Source organism: Bactrocera neohumeralis, chromosome 4 (assembly GCF_024586455.1).
Source record: "Bactrocera neohumeralis isolate Rockhampton chromosome 4, APGP_CSIRO_Bneo_wtdbg2-racon-allhic-juicebox.fasta_v2, whole genome shotgun sequence".
NCBI classification, from domain to species: Eukaryota; Metazoa; Arthropoda; class Insecta; order Diptera; family Tephritidae; genus Bactrocera; species Bactrocera neohumeralis.
This window is the reverse complement of record NC_065921.1, coordinates 68,554,910-68,577,883: the sequence shown is the minus strand read 5'-3', so window position 1 is coordinate 68,577,883 and position 22,974 is coordinate 68,554,910. Positions and strand designations below refer to the sequence as shown.

The following is a 22,974-nucleotide window of genomic DNA, read 5'->3' as shown; positions in this document are numbered from 1 at the left end:
CTGTAGAGTTTGGTTGACATAGCTATAGTAGTTTATGAGATATGTACAAAAAACTTAGTAGGGGGCGGGGCCACGCCCACTTTTCCAAAAAAACTGCGTCCAAATATGCCCCTCCCTAATGCGATCCTTTGTGCCAAATTTCACTTTAATATCTTTATTTATGGCTTAGTTATGACACTTTATAGGTTTTCGGTTTCCGCCATTTTGTGGGCGTGGCAGTGGGCCGATTTTGCCCATCTTCGAACTTAACCTTCTTATGGAGCCAGGGAATACGTGTACCAAGTTTCATCATGATATCTCAATTTTTACTCAAGTTACAGCTTGCACGGACGGACGGACGGACGGACGGACAGACAGACATCCGGATTTCGACTCTACTCGTCACCCTGATCACTTTGGTACATATAACCCTATATCTGACTCTTTTAGTTTTAGGACTTACAAACAACCGTTATGTGAACAAAACTATAATACTCTCCTTAGCAACATTGTTGCGAGAGTATAAAAAAAAAACAAGAAAAAACGTTAACTTCGGTTGCACCGAAGCTAAATACCCTTCACAGGTGCATTTCTGTTAGTAACTATGTGTTCAGTTTGTATGGAAGCTGTATGCTATAGTTAACCGATCTGATCAATTTCTTCGGATATTACATTGTTGCTTCAGAAAATAATATATACCAAATTTCGTGAATATATCTTGTTGTCCATACAAGAATTGATTCCGATCGTTCAGTTTGTATGGCAGCTATATGCTATAGTTAACCGATCTGAACAATTTCTTCGGAGATTACATTGTTGCCTTGGAAGATAACATATACCAAATTTCGTGAATATATCTTGTCAAATGTGAAAGTTTTCTATACAAGCATTTGATTCCGATCGTTCAGTTTGTATGGCAGCTACATGCTATAGTTAACCGATCTGAACAATTTCTTCGGAGATTACATTGTTGCTTTAGAAAATAATATATACCAAATTTCGTGAATATATCTTGTCAAATGTGAAAGTTGTCCATACAAGAACTTGATTCCGATCGTTCAGTTTGTATGGCAGCTACATGCTATAGTTAACCGATCTGAACAATTTCTTCGGAGATTGCATTGTTGCCTTGGAAGATAACATATACCAAATTTCGTGAATATATCTTGTCAAATGTGAAAGTTGTCCATACAAGAACTTGATTCCGATCGTTCAGTTTGTATGGCAGCTACATGCTATAGTTAACCGATCTGAACAATTTCTTCGGAGATTACATTGTTGCTTTAGAAAATAATATATACCAAATTTCGTGAATATATCTTGTCAAATCTGAAAGTTGTCCATACAAGAACTTGATTCCGATCGTTCAGTTTGTATGGCAGCTACATGCTATAGTTAACCGATCTGAACAATTTCTTCGGAGATTACATTGTTGCTTTAGAAAATAATATATACCAAATTTCGTGAATATATCTTGTCAAATGTGAAAGTTTTCTATACAAGCATTTGATTCCGATCGTTCAGTTTGTATGGCAGCTATATGTTATAGTGGTCCGATATAGGCCGTTCCAACAAATGAGCAGCTTCTTGAAGAGAAAATGACGGTTGCAAAATTTCAAAACGATATCTTAAAAACTGAGGGACTAGTTCGTATATATACAGACGGACATGGCTAAATCGACTCAGCTCAACATACTGATCATTTATATATGTATATACTTTATAGGGTCTCCGACGATTCCTTCTGGGTGTTACAAACTTCGTGACAAACTTAATATACCCTCTTCAGGGTATAATTAAATGATAAATTTAACTTTCTCTTCATTTCAAAACACATGATTTCACGCAGGACAACGGCTGCCGGGTCAGCTAGTATTTGATAAGTCAAATCTATAATAAAAAATAAAACTTCATGCTTGTTTGGTTTTTGGTTTCCTTTTATTTATTCTCCATATTTATTGTTTACATATAGTATATTATTTTCATGTTCGTTTTTATTAGCTGTGCATTTTAATACATTCACAACATATCAGCAATTTGTATTTTATTAATATAATTGTTTTTATAAATCATAATTTTATAGTTTGTGTTTTAGATTTAAATATGTACGTTTATTTATGTATGGCTTTTTTTTAAAGTATGTATAGCAAGCGCTTTTTTGGCTTTTTGTATTTTTAATAGTTTTAATATTAGGGCATTTTGTTACATATTTTTTTAATTTCAATACTTATTTCAGTTAAAAATGTAGTTATGTTTACATATAGTGCACACGTCTCTGTTTCTTATATATTTTTGAAAAGTGCAAGATTGTTTTTGCTGCCGATTATTAGTTGCAAAATTCAAATTGTAGCATTTAATGAAGTGACTTTGGCAACGTGCATCAACTCTGGCGGAAAATATCGCTAAAGGGATAGTATAAAAATTTTGACTACGTTTTCAATTTAACTACAATGCTTTCTACAATTGCTTCTAAATACAAAACGACATGTCGATTTAATGCCAATATTGTTAGTACTGCACTAGTTACATTGGTGCACCACTGGCAATTAACAGGTTGCTCTCACGGTACACGCACAATTTCCGTTGCCTAACGTTTGCGCACATTTTCAATTGCGGTTAGCTATAATTTGTGCCGTTAGAACCAGTTAAACATATGTGTGAACATTTTAGACGTTGCCTAGCGCATGAACTGCGGTTGCATATGCATAACGGTGCATAAAATTGGCATGTCACATTTTGCATTCACGTTGAACAGCTGATTAGTTAAGGTCGAATCAGTTGTAAGCGCGTGTGTATATTAGTTAGTAATCAATGAGTTTATTTTTGCTGTTAAGACGATAGTTATATAGCACCGTTAGAGATACAATTTGAGTTTAGTTTTACATTTTAAATTTAGATATTTTTTTAGCTATAATTTCTAAACTTTTTTAAGTATAAAGAAAATGTATTAAGTTTTTAAATATAAACACTGTGTTTATAGTAGTTTATATATGTTTTAAGTAAATTTTTTCTTTATATATTTAGTAAATATTGATTTTCTTAGTTTTTTTCAAATGCCCGCATCAAAATTATATTTTTGTAGTTGCACTTACAAATACATATTTATTACAGCTTATTTTTCATAGCGCCAGTTTTTTAAATTTATTTTTTTAAATAACATATTTTTAGCAGTAACATTTATAGTTTTACAGGTATGTTGTCTATAGTTTTATTTTTTTGGAGGCATTAGTTTAGTTTGGGAAATTGCTTGGTAAATATAAATTAGTTTAAAATACATATGCAAATACATGTCATAAGTGAAAGCTTTGCTATCTGTTTCAAAATTTAATTTTTTTTTTCAAAATTTATTTATTTTTTCAAAATTTAATTATTTTTTCAAAAGTTTAATTTTTTCAAAAGTTTATTTTTTTTATTTTGCTGGTTTATATGCTTTTTGTATACCTGCTGTCTTATATACATACATAGTATCAACAGTTATAGATTATAGAGCGCTAAAATTCAAATTTTTGTTTTCATTTTTTTGTAATAGATTTTTGCTAATTTTGTAAATTTTTGTTATTAATTTTTTTAAATTACTTTAAGGTAGCTTTCTCTCGCTCAAAAATTTGCATAGTAAATGTTAGGCGACATGACTTGTGCAGTAACCATGTGAGTTTGAGTACTCACATATGCAACTCTGTATGACTTGTAACATCATCAGCTGGCGTCACTTAAATATACTACTAATTCTTGCTAGATTTATTTTGAAGAGTCTTATAGGTTAGGCTCTTTTATGTTCGGCTAAGTATAAGGAAGCATAGTGTTAATATTAAGTACTTTGCATTAATCTGCTTTGATCTTCACTTTGAATTGTCATTCTACGTTTACATTTTTTTCTAGCACATAACTACAATTCTAACTAACTAGTTTAACCGTGCAACCTCTTATTTCCGTTTGTATTACTTGGATAAAAACCTGCCAGCAGCAGATTTTAATAGACTCAAGTACTAAGCGCACATTAACATCACACTACTTGAATTGGCATAATGTACCGTTAGTGCATACCGGTTAACTGTTTGTCGTTATATGCATACATATGTATACCGTTATGGCGCAGGTACAATCACGTCAAAGACGCGTCGTTATGTCACTCAAGTTTACAAACAAAGCTAAGCAGCTATGTTAACTAGCCAGTTCACCGTTCAAGCGTCTTCGCATAAATTTGCTGCCTTCCATGCTTTTATACTATGCATGCAGTGATCAGCTGTTAAAGCTGATGTTGATTGAACGCATAACGGCAGCTGTAAGTTTTGCAAGTAGCCGCTGCAGGTGTTGTGTTGTTAGCCGGTTGCTTGCTAGGCAGCTAGTCTCACTTTTGCTTGTGTTTGTTTGCCTTTGCGCAGACAATCCTTTCGTTTGCCTCATTAAAAATCAATTTACTCAACCTTGCTGTCGATTTTGACATCGTTTTTAAATTTCCTCAAGTATTGATTTACATTTAAGGCGCTCTGCGTGAGCATTGGCTTCATCATTAGCGAAAGTGAAACACCACATCAGTGCTGACAGTTCGTTTACTCGATGGCACTTTACTCATCTACAATGCTTTTTAATGTACTTTCGTTCAATTTCCCATCACTTTGCTCTCGGGCGCTTAATAATGTGGCAAATCAGTGTTGCAATCTGTGTAGCAGCGTACTCTTTTTATGTCAAAAGTTATTGTTGAGTGGTTGGTTAAGTGCAGGTTGTTGAAAAACAAATCAACTTCAATGGAAATGTGACATTTTGTGGGTTTTCATCTTTATGGTAAACTAGCAATCTGGTGCAGCTTAGTGGAGGGCATCAAAAACCCAAGCAATGCGTCTGTTTTAGTTTGTTGGAAAATTAGTTTTTGCTGAGTATTTTATGTGAAAAGTTTAATTGAAGAATTTTACTTTGTGAGTTTACTGATTAGCTCTCTGTTGTAAGGGTCAATTGATTGGTAGTGAATAATTGGGTTGTTAATACGCTCAGAGCGAATTGGTAACGCTTTTCCAAAGTTTGTGCAAACACAATTTGACACAACGAAGAAAGCGGATGTTGTTTCAAGCTTTTTGTAAGTTCATAATACTTGACCGTTGTGCGTTAACACGAAGAATCGCTAGAGATCGTACATTCTGTCAAATAAGAACCCGGAAATTCTCATTTTAAATTTTCTCACTAAGAATATGTCAAAATTTTATTTTCTCCCAGGTTGGCACAACTGTCAGCCACTACACTGTCAATTTTTATTGCTATGTGTCTTTTAGTTTGTTTATGGGTCATTAGGAACAAGTCAACGTTTTGTGTGCGTTGCGATTTTTACTATGGATAAAAATATTGAACAAAGAGTCTGTGTGAAATTTTGTGTTTCAAACGAAATTTCTTGTGCCAAAACGTTGGAAATGTTGAAAAAAAATTTGGTGATTCAAACATGTCGAAAACTCAAGTTTAAGACTTGCCACGTTCAGGACGGCCTTCGACCTATTCAACTGAAGAAAACGTCGACAAAATAAAGGAAATGGTGCTCGAAAATCGGTATTATAGCTTGCGAGAGATAGCTCAAATAATGAACATGTCTCATGAGACCGTTCGTCATATTTTGGTTGATGTTTTGGGTATGCGGAAAGTCGCAGTGGCGGAACAACAGTTGGATTTTGCACCACGATAAATCACCAGCGCACAAAGCGATCATTGTGAACGAGGTTTTGAACAAAAATTTCAAAAAATATCATCGAACACCACCGTACTCTCCAGATATGGCCCGTGTGACTTTTTCCTGTTTCCTAAACTCAAATTACCACGTCGTGGAACCCGTTTTGAGAGCATTGATGACATCAAAACTAATTCGCAACGAGAACTGAAGGCCATCCCGGAATATAGCTTTAAAAAGTGTTTCGATGATTGGATTGTTCGTTGGAAGAAGTGTATTGCCTCAGAAGGGGCCTATTTTGAAGGGGATATAATACATTTAAATGATTGATAAGTTGTTTGTGTTTTATTTCAAATTCCAGGTACTTATTTGACAGAATTGTAAACTTGATCTGAATTTATTTTCATTTTTGAAACTCGTTCTACGAATTTTTGGAAATATTAACCGAGACCATGTCAAGCTAATAATTTTGGTTTGATAAAATTGCTAGGTTGTGTTCGCTTGGTGAGCATGCTTGATTGTTTGAAATACCTAAACCCGCGTATAGATTACCAAGCGAATCGTATTCGTTTTTTTTTGTGACAATTGTTACTCTTATTTTCTCTTTTACTCATTTATATACCGTCACCTAAATTGCAAAATAAAATAACATCACTTTTTATGACTCTACAGGTGAAATAAAAACGATATGTAGAAAACATTTTTATTGAAACAAAATTTGAGTTTTGGTTATAAAATGGTTATATATTGGTTATATCTGACAGCGGAAGCTGAAAATTTTAGGTTACATATATGCAATATGATGTAGTGAATCGTAAGCAATAAAAAACTGAATTTCGATTTTTTCGATGATATGTTGTTTTGCATTTTAGGTGATTATTATGTACTTCAGCATGGTTGGAAGCTGGAAAAATATTCTTTGCTACATTTTGTTGCCTAGTTGGAAGGTGCCTTTGAGTTAACAGTTTTTTGTAAGTTAAGGGAAGAACGATTTTTTCTCAATATTTTTCGATTTTTCTAAATATTTTAGCTTATAAGTCGGCTGTTGAGTTTTATACAACGCGTCTCAAAATCGAAAAAGGGTTGCATTAAGTAATTGAAAACTTTGTGAGAACAAGTTGTAAGTACTGTAAATATATATGTAAGCTTTACTGCTTTATGACAGGTACACAATATGACAACACATTTATAAGTTTAACATTTAAATATATATTTTTTTTGTTAACAAAAAAACAGTTTCCTTTGTTAATTTCAATAAATTTTTTTCGCAGTGTGTCACGTCCTCGACATCAATAGCCGGAAATGGCAAACACACGCATATAATTTTGAGAAATCGTGTTTCCTTGTAGTATTAGTATTTTTTGTCGGTATTTTTTATTTAACAAACTAACATATATATCTAAAAATTCGTTACTCATATGCCATATAATATATTTATTTGTATGACTTAATAAAAATATGTATAATATAAACTAATACACATTAAAAAACATACATACATATAAATTGTTTGCAAATACTATATAAGTTTTCGTTATTTTTTACATTTACTATTTTAACAATAAAATCGATGTTATATTTTTTCGCTAGGACATGCACATTTATTGGCTGGTTTATTTTATTTTTTCTTATTTTGAGGTTTCTTGTATATAATTAAGCATTTATTTAATTGGCTGAGGTTGTTTTTATAAATTATTTGTGGCTCACAACTTATTTCCATATTTTTCAGAATTTTCAGCTTCAAAAAAGAGGAGAATATTGGCTTTACTTGCAGCAAAATAATAAATTGAAAAAATATATATGTATATATAAAAAATAGGCTTACGGTAAATTTGCTGCCATTTTGTTTTGCGACAAATTATAACAAGATCATATTTTGCGGTTAGTTGTAGCGCGAAAAGTTGGAATTGGTAGTTGCATATTGTCATTGTAGTGCAATACGTTTCAGCACAACTATAGATAAATAAAATGTTATTATTATGTGCCTTAAAAATGTCATTTATGTTTATTTTCTGGTTTCTATTATTTTAGTCGCCAAATTTGACACTTAATAATTATGGCTAAAAACTCACACCCTTTGAATGAAACACCCACTTTATGTATCTTTTAAATAATATTTGCTATGCTTCTTCGGCTTTTATTTTGATATTCTATATTTCATTGACTGCTTTCCATTGGCAGCATTTTAAAGTAATTAATTTCCCTCGTTGAATGCTTTATTGTTGTATTCTTGTGTGTTTTTGTGTTGCCTGGTCGCTTGTAATTTATTGCGCATTATTTCTGCGTCTCGTCGTGCAATTAAATTTCAATTACATATCCAAAATGCATTTTATAATTTATTTTGCAAGTTTTTCTTTTATATTTCAATAATATGCTTTATTAAAAATCGCAATATTGTACGCTTCATTGTACTCTTATACGAATCTATTTTTCATTAAGCGCATTATTTTCTTTTTTTTTAACTTTTTAACGCTTCTGTTTGCTTAACGTGTAACACATCGTTTAAGCTATCAAAAAAGTGTGGTTATGTGTGCCTACACATATTTCTGTTTATTGACTTTATTGGCCGTTATTTCAATGCTACTACATATAACTGCTTGCCTCTTTAGTAATTTGCACATGCTGTTTATTTTCATAAGACTAAAATACTTTAATAATAAAAGTTTAATTATCTTTTTTTCGTACTAATTTTTTTTTGAATTTTGTTATCTTTATAAATACTAAACTTTATGCTTGTTGTTGTGTTGCTTAGCAGCGAACTGCTTATTGTTCATCCTCTGGTGGCATTTTAGCCAAAGTCAGTAGTATCATTGTCAGTTCCTTGCGTGAGATTTTGCCATCTTTATCGTAGCCCACGCCACGCAAAATAGTCTCCTCGAAAGCCTTTAAATCCTGAGCATCGTAGTCGTCCTGTGTGGGAACGAAATGTGAAATAAAACAAAATTAACTTATCATTAAAGCAACAATTGATTCTGACAGCGAACTTAGTCGCTAGTTTGCTACATTTCACATTGTTCTCGCGAAATATGTATATATGTACTGCATACACACCTTCTTCACTAACTCCAGCAGATCCTTGAGGAATCCCTTCAGCTCTTCGTTTTCTATTGAGCCGCTATTATCCTACAAGTGTAGAAAAAGATAAAGTGGCTTTAAGAAGTTCATATATAAATATGTATCGGTATATGCTTTTGTGCAAAATAAACAATGAAACATTGATGTGGCGCCCACACAAATCCATTCCAACATGTCGACAGCAAATAAATGAAAATTTAATAGCGCTTGCTCAATTTCGCACAGAGATAAGAATATAATGAAATTTGATCCGACCCGTGGTAAGCAAGAGATGCTTACATTTTGCGTTTTTACAACAGGGTTGCTCGAAAATATTTTTGATTCCGGTCGAAGTATACGGAAGTTGCAGAAATTAAAAACAAAATATTGGTATATAAGGAACTGATGATATATTATCGAAAGTCGATAAATAATTAATACAAATTATTAAATAACGAATGTTGAATGTAATCGTTTTGAACTACTTAGGTACCCATCAAGTCACGGCTGCCGCAACTCCAATACAATGAAAGTATTAGCGCGGAAACTAACACATACACACAGGGGCAACGCATATAGTAAGAAACTGACGACAAACAGAATATTGATTAGAATTCTCAGTTGGATCTAAAGAAGCTCATAGAAACTTCAACTGAAATCTTTGGTAACAACGCTGTTGGGTAGTTAACCGGTAACTTAACCGATAAGTGGGGTACATAAGTTGAATGTTTATATTTTTTTTGCCATAAAAAAGACTTAAGCCGTAATATTTTGTAAAATTTATTTACTATTTGTAAAATGATATAATAATTTACAAGAACAATATTTTTTGCTGAGTTTGAGAGATGCCTTTATAAATGTTGATGCTTATAGAATGAGCCAATACAAAGCAAATATTTAGATACAAAGAGATTCTAATGCACCCATTTTAACACTAAACGTGTGGATTGCAAACACCACAACTAACTCAAGGATTTCACTTCGCCATATATGTATACAACCAAACATGCCAAGGTTGCACGATTGCCTGGATTGTGGCTATAAGGATTTTATGGAAAAAGCAACTAGTTAATCCAATATAAAGTGGAATCTCTGTTTGCGCAGAGTTATTTAGCTATTGCCATTACAGCAAAGCAACCAACGCTAACCAAATCCTGCTGCGGCCGTGGCTGTGACTCTGTTGCTCAACGCGCCATTGAGATTGTTTGAATGGCAAAACAATTGACCGCACTCCACCCAACACAAAATGTTGCAATACAATACGGCGTCAGCAGCAGCAACCAAATCACACAATAAAGCATGGTTTTTTACACACATACATACACATAAACGTATGTAAAATGTGCGCAACGAAGCATTTCCGCTGAGTGTTGTCTGAGTTTGAGCATACAACTTCTGTGTGCTGGTCCACAAATTGCGAAAATTCTTCTTTTTTGCACTTCATTTATACATGTGTGTGTGTGTTTGTAGATTTTTGTCTGCTTGTTTGTTAGTTGTGTTAGTTGACTTTAAAATGTGCTCAACTACAAGCATAAAATAAAATCGAAATTCCGAAGTGTTGCCTTTGTGTCCGCACATATTCCCAGCTAACCGTGAGTGAACGGCGTGAGCTCTGTGGCTTTCAAATTGAAATTGAAAATGCAAACTAGGAGATTAAATTGCTTTTGTCACAGTTAGCATTGACTGTGATTTGTGGAAGTGTGAAAAGTATAATGCGTTATTTTTACTTAAAACTTTGCCTATGAATGCAACCCCACGGTTAAAAGAAGCTTAATAACTTGTAATTTTCTAAAAAAGCGAGGTTAAAATATAAAAGAGATAGTAAAAAATTAAATTGTTCACTAACCAGTAGGAATTTTTAACTAAGAAAACTTGTTCACTTGATTTGACAAAAATATAACACATTTCGACCAACCTAAACGGCTTAAAATCGGTCATTATATAGGGTCAGAGAAAGAGATGGGCTGATTGCATTAACTGTTGACATTGCTCGGGTATTCTTGAGAACATGTTTTCAAGACAAAAATCATTATATGTTTAACATATTTGAGATTTGGGGTAAATTCGTAAAATTGTATAACTGTGGTATATCCAATATTATATTATGTTCAGTTGATTTTGCTCCGATATATACGGTCTAAAACCGACCGTAGATTTGAAAATCTTATAATGAGTTTTTAATAGGGATATGCGATCCAACAATGAGTCGAAATTATTAAAATTTTACAAAGAGTCAAACGTTCAATAAAAATCATAATCGTCCTTTCAGAGCAATCCATTATAAAAGAGATCGTAAGCAGCAGAGACAAAAATTTTATCTAATCGAATAATATTGCCACCGACCCAAATCAGTCTATATTCTATAGATCATTGACAAGAGATGGGAATAAATTGAGCGTCGTTGTGCGAATTTGCGAAAAGATCCATAATCAAAAAATAAAATTGACGCAAGAACTGAAGCCGTTTACCAATATTAGATTATGTTCGTATTTTGTCCGATATATAAATTCTGAGCAACATCTAAAATGATCCTTGGGCATCCAAAATCATTTTCAGCGATGAGCGGATAACTTTTTAAGCTGAATGACTTGACGCAAAATAAGCAAAAATGTCGTTATTGGTCAGGCTGAGCAGATCAAATCCAGAATCCAAACGTACTTCATGAGTCATCATTGCATCCCGTAAAATTATGTTTTGGTGCGGTTTATGGGCCGGCGGGGTCATAGGGACGTACTTTTTCCGTGATGATCAAGACCGGCACGTTACTGCGAATGGGAATCGGTACCGCTCAATGATAACCGAATGTTTTGGCCCGAATTGGATGATATTCTTGGACAATATGTGGTTCCAACAGGACGGTGCCACAAGCCACACAAAGGATGTCACAATCGATTTATTGATAACCAAGTTTGGTGAACGTATTATCTCACGTAATGGCTCAGTCAATTGGCTGTCTCGGTCGTGCGATTTGACGCGGTTAGACTATTTCCTGTGGGGCTACGTCAAGTATATGGTCTATGCCAACAAGCCAGCGACGATTTACGCTTGAAAATCGTCGAAAATTTGGTTCAGCGTCTGGACTTCTGCAAGCGTGCCCGTGATGGTCATGCAAAAGAAATCGAGTTCCATACATAATGGCATGAATTGAACTTTCACAAGAATAAACAATTTTATTGATATCCCAAGCCGCTTATGTTTTATTATACCCCTTTATTAGTCTTATGAGAAATATGGGTACTGAACCGATTTTATCTAGTTTTCACATAACTATATATTATTAACAGAAAAAATGCTTTCTGGTATGGCCGCCAGTATGCCGGTGCAAGCCTTTTGAATGGCCTCTACGTCTGCATAACGCTTTCCTTTCATGGACAAATGCATTTTTCCGCAAAGGAAGATGTCGCACGGTGCCATATCAGGTCAATACGGGGAGTGGTTAATGGTTGAAATGTGATTTTTGGTCAAATAATCAGTCACAAGTGTCGATCGATGAGACGGATTCTGAGCAATTTTTGGTCGTCAGTCAATTTGTGCGGAACGAACCGTGCACACACCTTTCGTAAGCCCAAGTGTTCGGTCAAAATGCGATAAATCGATGTTTTGGAGATGTTCAATTCCATTTCCATGATGATTTCAGCTGATTTTTGATGAATTCACGCACAGTTTCGATGGCATTTCCGGTGATCATGGATTTTGATTGGCCCACATGTTGATCGTCATTTTTGTCCTCACAACCACTTTGAAAACTTTGAAACCACTCGTGCACTCTGCCACGGGATAGGCAATCTTCGCCATAAACTTGTTTCATCAAATGAAACGTTTCGGTAAAAGTTTTATCAATTTTAAAACAAAATTTAATGTTGGCTCTTTGTTCGAAGCTCATTTTGCACCGATAACACAAACATACTGACACTTAAAATGCAATAACTTCACTTCCAAACAATGAGATGTCATGAAATTCTCACTGGTCAATCGATAAAGAGAGCAGATTCTAACGCAACAGTCGACATATAGATGATGCCATCAGGGGGCGCTAGATTCAAAAAGTCCTGTTTACTTTGGAATGGACCTTGTATTATCAGCAGAAAACTGTCTTCAAATTTAAATAATACATCTCACAGAGTGACCGATGTTTTCAGTACAGAGTTAACAGTAGACATTAGTGCAAAGTTTGAAGCCGATATATTCAATAGTTGCTTGATATACTGGAAATTGCCGGAAACGATTCGATTTTATACATGGCTCAAGCAGCTCACGATTTCCGGTCTTAGACCAACTATTCTCTGGGTAGCCAAAGAACGTCCGTTTGAAGGTGAGCTAAAGTGAGAAAACGAACCATCACTCCCCAGAGTTGTGGGCTGGGTTTGGGACTCGCCATAACAAAAAGCTGCAATGAAAATGAAACGAAAGCCTCGGAAGAGAACAGTTTAAGATTTCCTAAATCTTTTACAATATTACCAAGACTGCATTATAAGCAATTGTAGGTAATAGTTTCAAATCAGCTGATTGTAATTTTGGAAGTAGGCTAATTTCAAATCTGTAATGCCCAATTAGTTGTAAGTGATATCACTTTTGTTGGCGGTAACAGACAGCTTTTTAATTGTTTACTGAGCCTTTGTAACCTCCATTTACTAGTAAAACTTTCTGCCATATATTTATTACAAGGCCACAAGTGATTGTTTAGAATTGAATGATAAGAACATGTATTTACCATTATTTGTGGAATAATCTGTTCAAGACAGCTGTTGTTTCACAGCAGAATTTTAAATTCTGTGGAAGCGGCATGAGTAAAGTATTTTGGTGTTACTGACAGCTGAAAATTATGCAAACTTTTAAGCAGTCCTTTTTCCGTTCGAAGAATTTCCACTTTACAAAATTTATGCCAGACGATGTGACCATTAAGAACTTGTGGCTTTTCAATTTATTCCTTTCGCTTTTAGATTTTTTTACAGCAAGAGGTTCTTAGTGAAAGAAGCTTCATTGAAGTGTGAAATTTCATTAATGTGTTGTGATTGCTTTTTTATGTAAGAGGTGTCGAAAAGCCAATGAAAGCAATTTATTAGAGAAGCTCTGATGTAGACACGAGTGTAGCATAAGGCGGCTTCTCTTCATCAATAATTTATGTTGCACATAAAAGCAATTTCATTTAAAATTCAAATGTGGTAAGCAAGTGATTTTTGGAATGTGCCATTTGAATATTTGCATTGGAATGACAGTTAGTTTCTTCCTGTGATACAACGAGTTGTGAAAATGTTTAGATTTTGATATTCTTGAATTATGTATTAAATACTAATTATCGCATTACTAAAGTAAGAGTACAAATGTGTGCCACATGGTTTTTTAATGCTTATAGTCGTTATGCGAGATATTCTATCGCTGATAACTTATTAATCGATATATTGCTTTCAGTTACATCAGCAATAAATGTAGATTTTTGTTTGGCTGCCCGTTCCATTCCATTTCTGATATTGCCTAATATACTTTTGACATTAATGGGAATGCTCTCAAAGGCTCATCCCCGTTCGTCAAGAGTGAGTGAGAAGAAACACAAGACTTGCTACTTACTTATGCTAATACATAATCTACTTGTACTCGTATGTACGAGTAGAAAAATATTTACCAATCTGCTGAACTGCATTACGTTAGACGTTAAACCCTCGCCCTGATAGCATTGACAGACGGCAGCGTTAATCCGAATTAACTGCATTAAAATAAATATAAAATAACTGCATTAATCCGGATTAATTCAGGAGTTAGTGAAGATAACACCGTTGCTTTTTAATCCTCAAAATTTTAGAGAGTTAGCTGCATTTTCGTTGGCAACATTGTTAAAAATGGCCAATTTTAATCTATTGTGATTCAAAAACAAGCAACACTGACAGCTGTTTTTCAAGTTTTCAATAATAAGACAAGAAGTTTTATGTTCTGATGTAAGGTTATGATACAGTTTTAAAAATAACGTGTTGATAAAATTTTGTGATAAGAAATGGTTTTGTAAAAATTGGTTGGCTAACAACCCCAATGTTTATCTTCTATCCATTTTCATTGAAAATATTACAAAAATGACAATAAGCTGTTTACGAGAGTTTCAAACTCGCATAGCTGCCGTGTGTCACCTATAAATTTGGATCTGATTAAGTGCGCAGTTAATCCGGATTAACGCTGCGGTCTGACGTATGAAACGACTTGGCGCATTTTACATCGAGACCTTAAATTGAAAGCATATAAAGTAGAATTTGTGCAAGAACTGAAGCCGCTCGATCTTCCCAAGCGACATTGCTTTGCTCTATGGGCTCATGAAAAGTTTCAAGAAAATCCGACGTTTTCGAGTCAAATTTTGTTCAGCGATGATTCCCACATCTAACTCAATGAGTATATAAGCAGGGGAAATTGCCAAATTTGGGACGAAGAGCAACCTGAAGAAACTCAAAGCTGCCATTTCACGTAGAAAAAGCAACAGTTTGGTGTGGTTTTGTTCGGTGATCATCGGTATTTACTCAAAATAAGTAACCGGCAATGAACATTATCGCGCCATCATTGCCGCTATTTGATGCCGAAATTGAAGCGTGATTTCTGTGACGTTTGGTTTCAACAACACGGCGCCACTTCCCACACATCGCATCAATAAATTGATTTATTGAGATAACACTTCGGTGAGCAAATAATTTCCCGTTTTGGGCCGGTCGATTGGCTACCAAAATCGTGTTATATCACACCGTTAGACTCTTTCTTGTGTAAATATGTAAAGTCTAAGGTCTATGCGGACAATCCCGCTTCGATTAAGGCTTTGGAGCAAAACATCACGCGTGTCATTCGCCAGTTACCAGTCGAAATGCTCGAACGAGTCATCGAAAATTGGACTCAACGGATGGACCATCTGAGACATAGCCGCGGCCAACATTTCAAAGTGATAATGAACATTCTCCCTTAAACTTGAAGTTTCTGTAGTTTTTCTTTAAAAAAAAGTAGGGAACCTCGAAATGAATCACCTTTTAATTGGAGGGACAGAGAAGTAACATTATTTAGTTTGGATATGCTTTTGTTATTGAAATTTCGGATTCGGTTATTTCATCATAATTGAATGAAAACCTAGAAAAAACGTTAATTTCGGTTGCACTGACACTACTTGTATAATACCCTTCACAAATGCAAAAGAATCCATACAAGACCTTGATTTTAATCGATCAGTTTGACATGATTGTGATCGTTCAACTTGTTTGACAGTTATATGCTATAATGGTCCGATATCGAAGGTTTCGAAAAAAAAAAGCTTTTCAAATAAGGACATGATTGTGATCGTTCAAATTTTTGATCGATATGTTATAATGGTCCGATATCGCGTTTATATATAGTTCAGACTTCTTGGAGAGGAAATGACGTGTGCGAAATTATCAGATCGATATATAAAGCTTAGGGACTAGTCTTTTCGGGTATCCAACGTTTCCTTTTTGGTGTTATAAACTTCGTGGCAAATTTAATACTATATACCCTGATCAGAGCATAATAATGGCTATGCTTTTGAAATAAAATAGAACAAAACAAATATTCTTTCTCCAAATATTTACATTTACTGAAATTGGAACTAATTATTGGTAACAAAGAAAGAACGAGGTATAATTTTGGTATTAATGGAAGAAGTAGAGAAAAATGTTATGAATTAGCCAACTTGAAAAAGAGCTGTGCATTCGTAAACTCGTTCTATTAAGATGACGAAATGGTCAACTGAGTTTTCGTTATACAATATTTGAAGTTAACTAATTAACAATCAAATTTAAATTAGAGCTAAGACTTGGTATCACATTTTCTTACATCTAAAATGCATAAGTAAAAAAATGACTTGCAATATTTCTCAACAGAAAATATTCTTTTCATCTGCACTTCAATCGGATTATTTCAATAAAGGCACAGCAAACATAAATTTCTCTTGTGGTTTGGGTATACATTCATACAAACATATGTATGCGAAATACGGTCTGCATAATTTTGTATATCAGAAAGTAATAATTTGCATTCCACTGCTGTGCAGAAATGTGAATGTAAGAGAAATATTTGAAATGAAAGGAATGAAAAAAATAGCTCAAAATGGATATGCAAAATAAAATAAATAAAAAAATGTATGCTGCATTGCAATAACGTCCCCATATCAAATGCAAACTAAACCGAAATATTAAAGAATGGAAAAAGTTGAAGCAAGTTGCATTGTTGCGCCAAAAATGCTAGCAAAAAAATATTTTTACACAATTTTTCTCACACAACTTTGGCATCAAAGTTTTTAGGATTGCAACTCACCCGATCGTACAGTGAGAAAACTTTTTCGATGTCCTCTTTTGTCAGCTTAGCGGCACCCTATTGTAAGCCATTCGTAGCGTCGTAAATTGAGGTTATGTTGTAAATGCAGGCAAGTGTCAAGATTTGCATAGAGTTTCGAAGAAGTTGTTGAAGGCCACAAAACAGAATGGCGTAAAGATGACGTCGAGTAAGGCCGCGGAGTGTGGTGTATATGAAAGAGAAAAGTAATGTTTGTAATTAGCATTTAGTTTAGTTTTTATATTTTGGCAATTAAAGCATAAAAGCGCTTAAAAGTGTAACAAGTAAAATGTTTAACGAAGTTTATCAAATATAAAAATGTATAGTCCATATAGTGTAGACACCCTGTAATGTATGAGTATTGAAAGATAACATAAAGGCTGCCCGCCATATTTAAAATATTTTCAGCTATGCATTTAAGTTTATAATTAATAGTGTGTTTTTAGTTAAAAGATAAAGGATTAAATATATGAAGGAAATAATATAGAACATATAATACATATGTTATCTGAAAAAAAGAGTATTCGAATCACATAATACAAAAGCTTTAGTCTTTTAATATATTAATAAATAATTAATTTTATTTCATATACTTACTCGTATAAAAAACATAACTTTAAAGCGTGCAAGTTTTGTCTTAAATATACATAAATTAAAAAATGTATAAATACATATATATATAAATTTGTACACAACTATATAGACTTAAGTTAAAATGAAACATAATAACGTAAATAAAATAAAATGTTTATTTTTCAATCCACGATATTTGGTATTGGAAGTTAAAAAAAATCCAATTTTTTAATTCTTAATCAGTTAAATGTTTGGAATTAAAAATTTAAAACTGAAACTTTTATTTTTTAATTTGAATGGCAAGTAAGTTTGCCGACCAGAGATACCTCTTGATTATTAAAGATGAAGGCCCTGTGCGAGCTCTTGATTGAAATAGTAGTACACGAAAAACGCAAACGCCAAAAAATGTCAGAATAGTTTTAGGTTAGGTTAGATGGCTGATCTAGAGAGATCGCACGTGGACTGCTATATGTAGCTCTTTGTGAAGCCATAGAAAAGAAGAAATCGTGTTTTCGAACTATGAATTAGCAAAACGCTTTGAAGACAATACAAATTCGCACAGGCGTTTAATTTCCACTCCCGCCCGTTCGGTGGAATGTCCAGAGGTATGCGCTCCCAAGTGTTGATGTCTTGACCTCCCAAATGCGGGACATTCAAGAAGGAATACAACTTCTGCAGATGACGTTTGGTAATATTCATAACCTTACGGCTTGGACGCCAATAGGGAGTTACCTGTTAAAAGTCTCACAACTAGGGAAAGCCTAGGCTTACTAAAGGCAAAGAGATCACTAGATCTCTTACGATCGATCTTGGGCCAATTGGCATTTGCTACAACGCATGTACCGATGGTGACCTAGCGCTGCCTAAGCTTCCGCGAAGCCCACCTATCTAGCAGTAGAACACAAGAGAATATGGGAACACCGAAACGCTCCCACCCACCGGTTGTTCTGCTATTTGAGTGAATGGTCACATCACTGAAGGAGGCTGCACTTCGGTAAGGCTACTGCTACATCAATGGCTTGGCTTGGATGACACTGCAATAGTCAGTAAGTCTGAAGCTGCAGTTGATGGAGAGCTCCTTACAGTAAACCCCTCCACAAACCTTCCCACCAAGTTTTGACTCATCCGTAAAGAAGCTCACTGTTCCTCTCCTCCAATGGCATCGTCCCACCCACAGTTCCCTCGCCGGTATATAGGCTGAGAAGGAGCCGCCAAAGTTCGGTTCGACCACTTAAAGACTCCATAGAACATAATGGCCTTGACTATGGTATCATATAGCCAGAGGATCACTTTCGGTGTCCATCTTTTTCAAATGGCTCTTCTTCAGTAGTATAAAGCAATCGATGCCATGAGAGCTTACTATCCAAAATGAGTCCTACATATTTCATTGTATCCGCCGTTTGCAGATGGATGTCTACCGTTTGTAGAAGCGGTGCAATCGGGATCTTATATCTTCTAGCAAATAAAACCATCTCGGTTTTTCTTGGATTGATGGCGAGAACACTTCAGACTGTCCAATTTGTTGGTAGCCGCGCGCTTTTTAAGCAGGTCATTAATGTCCAGGATCCATAGAAGAGGAGAGAGAACTTCACCGAAAAAATATGTATGCGTCTAAATTGTAAAGCCTGCAGATGTGCTTTTGTTGAAAATATCTCAACTCAAATATCATTTTTAACACATTTTTATTAGTTTTAAGGTTTACTTTTTGTATTGTTAATAATATGAAAATAAACAAGAAAAAACGTTAACTTCGGTTGCACCGAAGCTAAATATCCTTCACAGATGCATTTCTGTTAGTAACTATGTGTTCAGTTTGTATGGAAGCTATATGCTATAGTTAACCGATCTGAACAATTTCTTCGGAAATTACATTGTTGCTTTAGAAAATAATATATACCAAATTTCGTGAATATATCTTGTCAAATGTGAAAGTTTTCCATACAAGCATTTGATTCCGATCGTTCAGTTTGTATGGCAGCTATATGTTATAGTGGTCCGATATCGGCCGTTCCGACAAATGAGCAGCTTCTTGAAGAGAAAATGACGTTTGCAAAGGTTCAAAACGATATCTTAAAAACTGAGGGACTAGTTCGTATATAGACAGACAGACAGACGACAGACGGACATGGACATGGCTAAATCGACTCAGCTCGACATACTGATCATTTATATATATACTTTATAGGGTCTCCGACGATTCCTTCTGGGTGTTACAAACTTCGTGACAAATTTAATATACCCTGTTCAGGGTATAAATATAAAATATGCGGGTACATAATGGTATTATTGAAATGTGTAAATATATATACAAGATATACATATATGAAAATGCAAATATTGCTTGCTTAAAATATAATAATTTGTATACTAACTAAAGAAGTAGCGGAAAAATTAGCAAAAATCTTCAAATAAAGACACAAAACATATTTTATGTAAAAGTCATAATTTCTATAGTTATAAAATGCAAATAAGGCATCAGCCAGCAATAAATAAAATGTTTGAATTTTTTTAAGAAATGTGTAATTTATTTCGTCTGTGGTCTGAGTAGTGAAAGTAGGCAGATTTATAAGCAGTGTGAATAAAAATGTCAATAAGCAACATACATTTACACTTGCATATGTTTTTATTTACACGTCACTACAATAATACGCAAATTTGCATTTTAAATCAAAAACATGCCAAGTTATGAGGAAACAACTACGACAAACACTTGTAATTATGTAGCAAAAGCTTTCCCCTTCCGCTGCGCTTTCATGTTCTCACGCGTTCTCTGCATTCAATCACAGTACTTAATATGTCAACAAACCTCATTTATTTAGTAATGCTCTTTTTTGTTTTGTCCGCTTTTAATTATGCGAAATGCTCTTTATGCATATTTAAAGTTGTCGTGCGCGGCGTATAAGTAATTAATGGCGGTGGATTAAGTGGCTTAGTGTATGTTTGTATGTATGTTTGTAGCGTAGAGTGCTTGTGTTCGGTGTGGTTTATTTGTGTTGGTGAAGTTCAAATGGAATTATTTTATTGAAGTGGCGAAGTGCGGATTATGATTTGAATAAAATTAAAAGGGAATTAATTAGACTTTTAGGGATTTTTGCGTCATAAATTTATTTGCTTGAAAGGCAGTTTAATTACAGAGTGCTTTAAGTCGTTAAATAACTTTAAATTAAAACTTAAAGTATTTACTATTTAAACTCAATAAAAATTCGAAATATTATTTTATAATTACTCTGGATATTAAGCTTTAAAAGTTCACAACTTTTTGAAAGACAAAGCGTAACTCAAATATTTCTTAAATATTTATTTAGCAAATATTTATTAAGTTTATTTTTACAGAAAAGTTTGTTTGTTTATTTTAACAAAATTTTGAATTTAACCTTCTTAGGGCTCGTCCGCGTGCCCACTGTCTGCATCTTTTTTAATAGTCTTCCCTACCAGTTGTTTCCTTGTCGCTATTCGTTGTCTTTTTGGAGTAAGTGCTGCAAGTCACTGTGCGTACGTGCGACCACTTCTATTGCACATGTCCTTCCTTCGTTCCCACATATATATGTCTGTATTGTTCGATTTAAATAATTTTTGAGTAATTAGTGAACGATCATATGAAGTTCAATTCAGTTGTATTATTTTTATATTCTCACAAAATATGGAATTGAGGAAAAAATAAGGTACCATAAAAGCTGACATGGTATAAGAGCAGAATTGGACCACTGCCACGCCCAAAAAATGGCTATGGAATAAAAATTATCAAGGGCGATAACCAAGACACAAAATAAGATACAACAATGAGATTTAATACAGGCCTTAAAGAATACATATCTCACAAACCACTAAACCTATATCAACTAAACTTCTTGAGAGGTCTTTCTGCCATCTCGTCATATAATGACATTTCACAGGTAAACTAAAGTAATATCAAAAGTTAAAATACTCTCTCTTAGCACTGATATACCTGATATTCGACTTCTAAGCTGACTTAAAATCATTTATATTATCAAAATGTATTATACAGGGTGTCCCCAATACGTAATTTTTAAATTTGCGGCGGGAGATATACTTCCACTCCGATAGCAGAGCTGCTATACGAGCGTTGAGTTCGCTAACAGTGATTTTATAGCTATTCACGTAGTGCCAGACCATTATGGAATGGATGGGAAGGAACAGTGATTTCTCTGTCTGCGTACATTCACGAGTTGAGTCTTTGGGTCTCCTAGCAAGGCTCTCATCGCCACAATGATAGTTGTCCCAACTGTACACTGTCCCATTGGCACTATCGCAGTGAGGTTAAAGATTTTGACGGACAAAGTTGAAATAGGGAAGATGAGGTGAAAACATCTAAACACTTTCTCCATAACTGTCTATCTTTCGCCAGATTAACGTTTAAGTATTTCGGTTGTCATGATTTCTACGAACCCGGTGAATTCGGCAGGCTGGTTTTAGGTGTTTTACCGATTGCGACAATCTTTTTAATAGAAATTACATTTCTGGGTATCACAAAGGCCTATGTACCTAACTTAACCTACCCTAATCTATGCTGATCATATTCTCATCATGAATGATCAACGATTTGAGCATAGCTTAACATATGTAGTATATACGTAAGCTATACTCCCACCCAAAAAAAGAGAAGTATGGTATTGTAGCAATGTTGTTAAACATTTCGCCATAAATTCGGTTTTAGGGCCCACTTTAGTGTTTGACTTACACTTTTGATTGTCCTTTAAGGTTAACAGCTGCTATGCTGTCCATTAATAAGTTCGTATTTAAATACGTAGATAGCCTTTTATGATTCGCGATTTGGCAACCCTAGTGTTGCAAACTGGCAATTGGCAACCTTATCGCAAAGTTTACATTTTTGATGGTATACATTTAGACTTTTTGACATAAGAGCGCTATTTGTGTTGTTTACAGTAACTTAAAATATTCTTCTCGACCAATAAATGGAATTAAATCGCGCACATTTTAGCCAGCAATAATGCATCGATGAACTTAATTCCATTTTTGCGATAAAGCTCCATCAAAGACTTGTGTCCCAAACCAATCGAGGTCACTCCAAGACGAATTTTGTAAAAAATTTTTTTCATCATTTCATTTTCGATTGGTTCGTTGGATTCCACACAATTTGTCAATTTCTCAAAAAAACGTGTGTCGATTGGTCGAGAGAAATGTTAACAAAATACGATAGTAGTGCTTCAAAAGATGTCCATGGCATGTTGAATGCTAGATTTACGCGTATGTGCCCGAAGGTAAACAGCAGTCGACTGTATAGGTGTTTCAAGATTACCCGAATCCAACAAAAGTTGTTCGAACTCGAAGCACTTTCAAGCAAATGGTTGCCTTTTTTTTTGAAAAACTGAACATATCGCAATCATACTACTAGAACAATGCAGAGTAATAAATTCTGAATGGTACACAATCAT

At 34.4% G+C, this 22,974-nt stretch overlaps 1 protein-coding gene across 1 annotated transcript in view; it reads right to left on the bottom strand.

Annotated features, from left to right (window-relative positions):
* Positions 1–1,895: 1,895 nt before the first annotated feature.
* LOC126757040 (calbindin-32) overlaps positions 1,896–22,974 on the bottom strand; it is a 242,897-nt gene continuing 221,818 nt past the window's right edge. The window contains exons 9-11 of the mRNA XM_050470627.1: positions 16,970–17,026; positions 8,678–8,749; positions 1,896–8,536 (exon numbers count right to left, since the gene is read on the bottom strand). Of these exons, the coding sequence (XP_050326584.1) occupies positions 8,390–8,536; positions 8,678–8,749; positions 16,970–17,026 (276 nt within the window). The 3' untranslated portion in view covers positions 1,896–8,389. The remainder of the gene's footprint in view (positions 8,537–8,677; positions 8,750–16,969; positions 17,027–22,974) is intronic.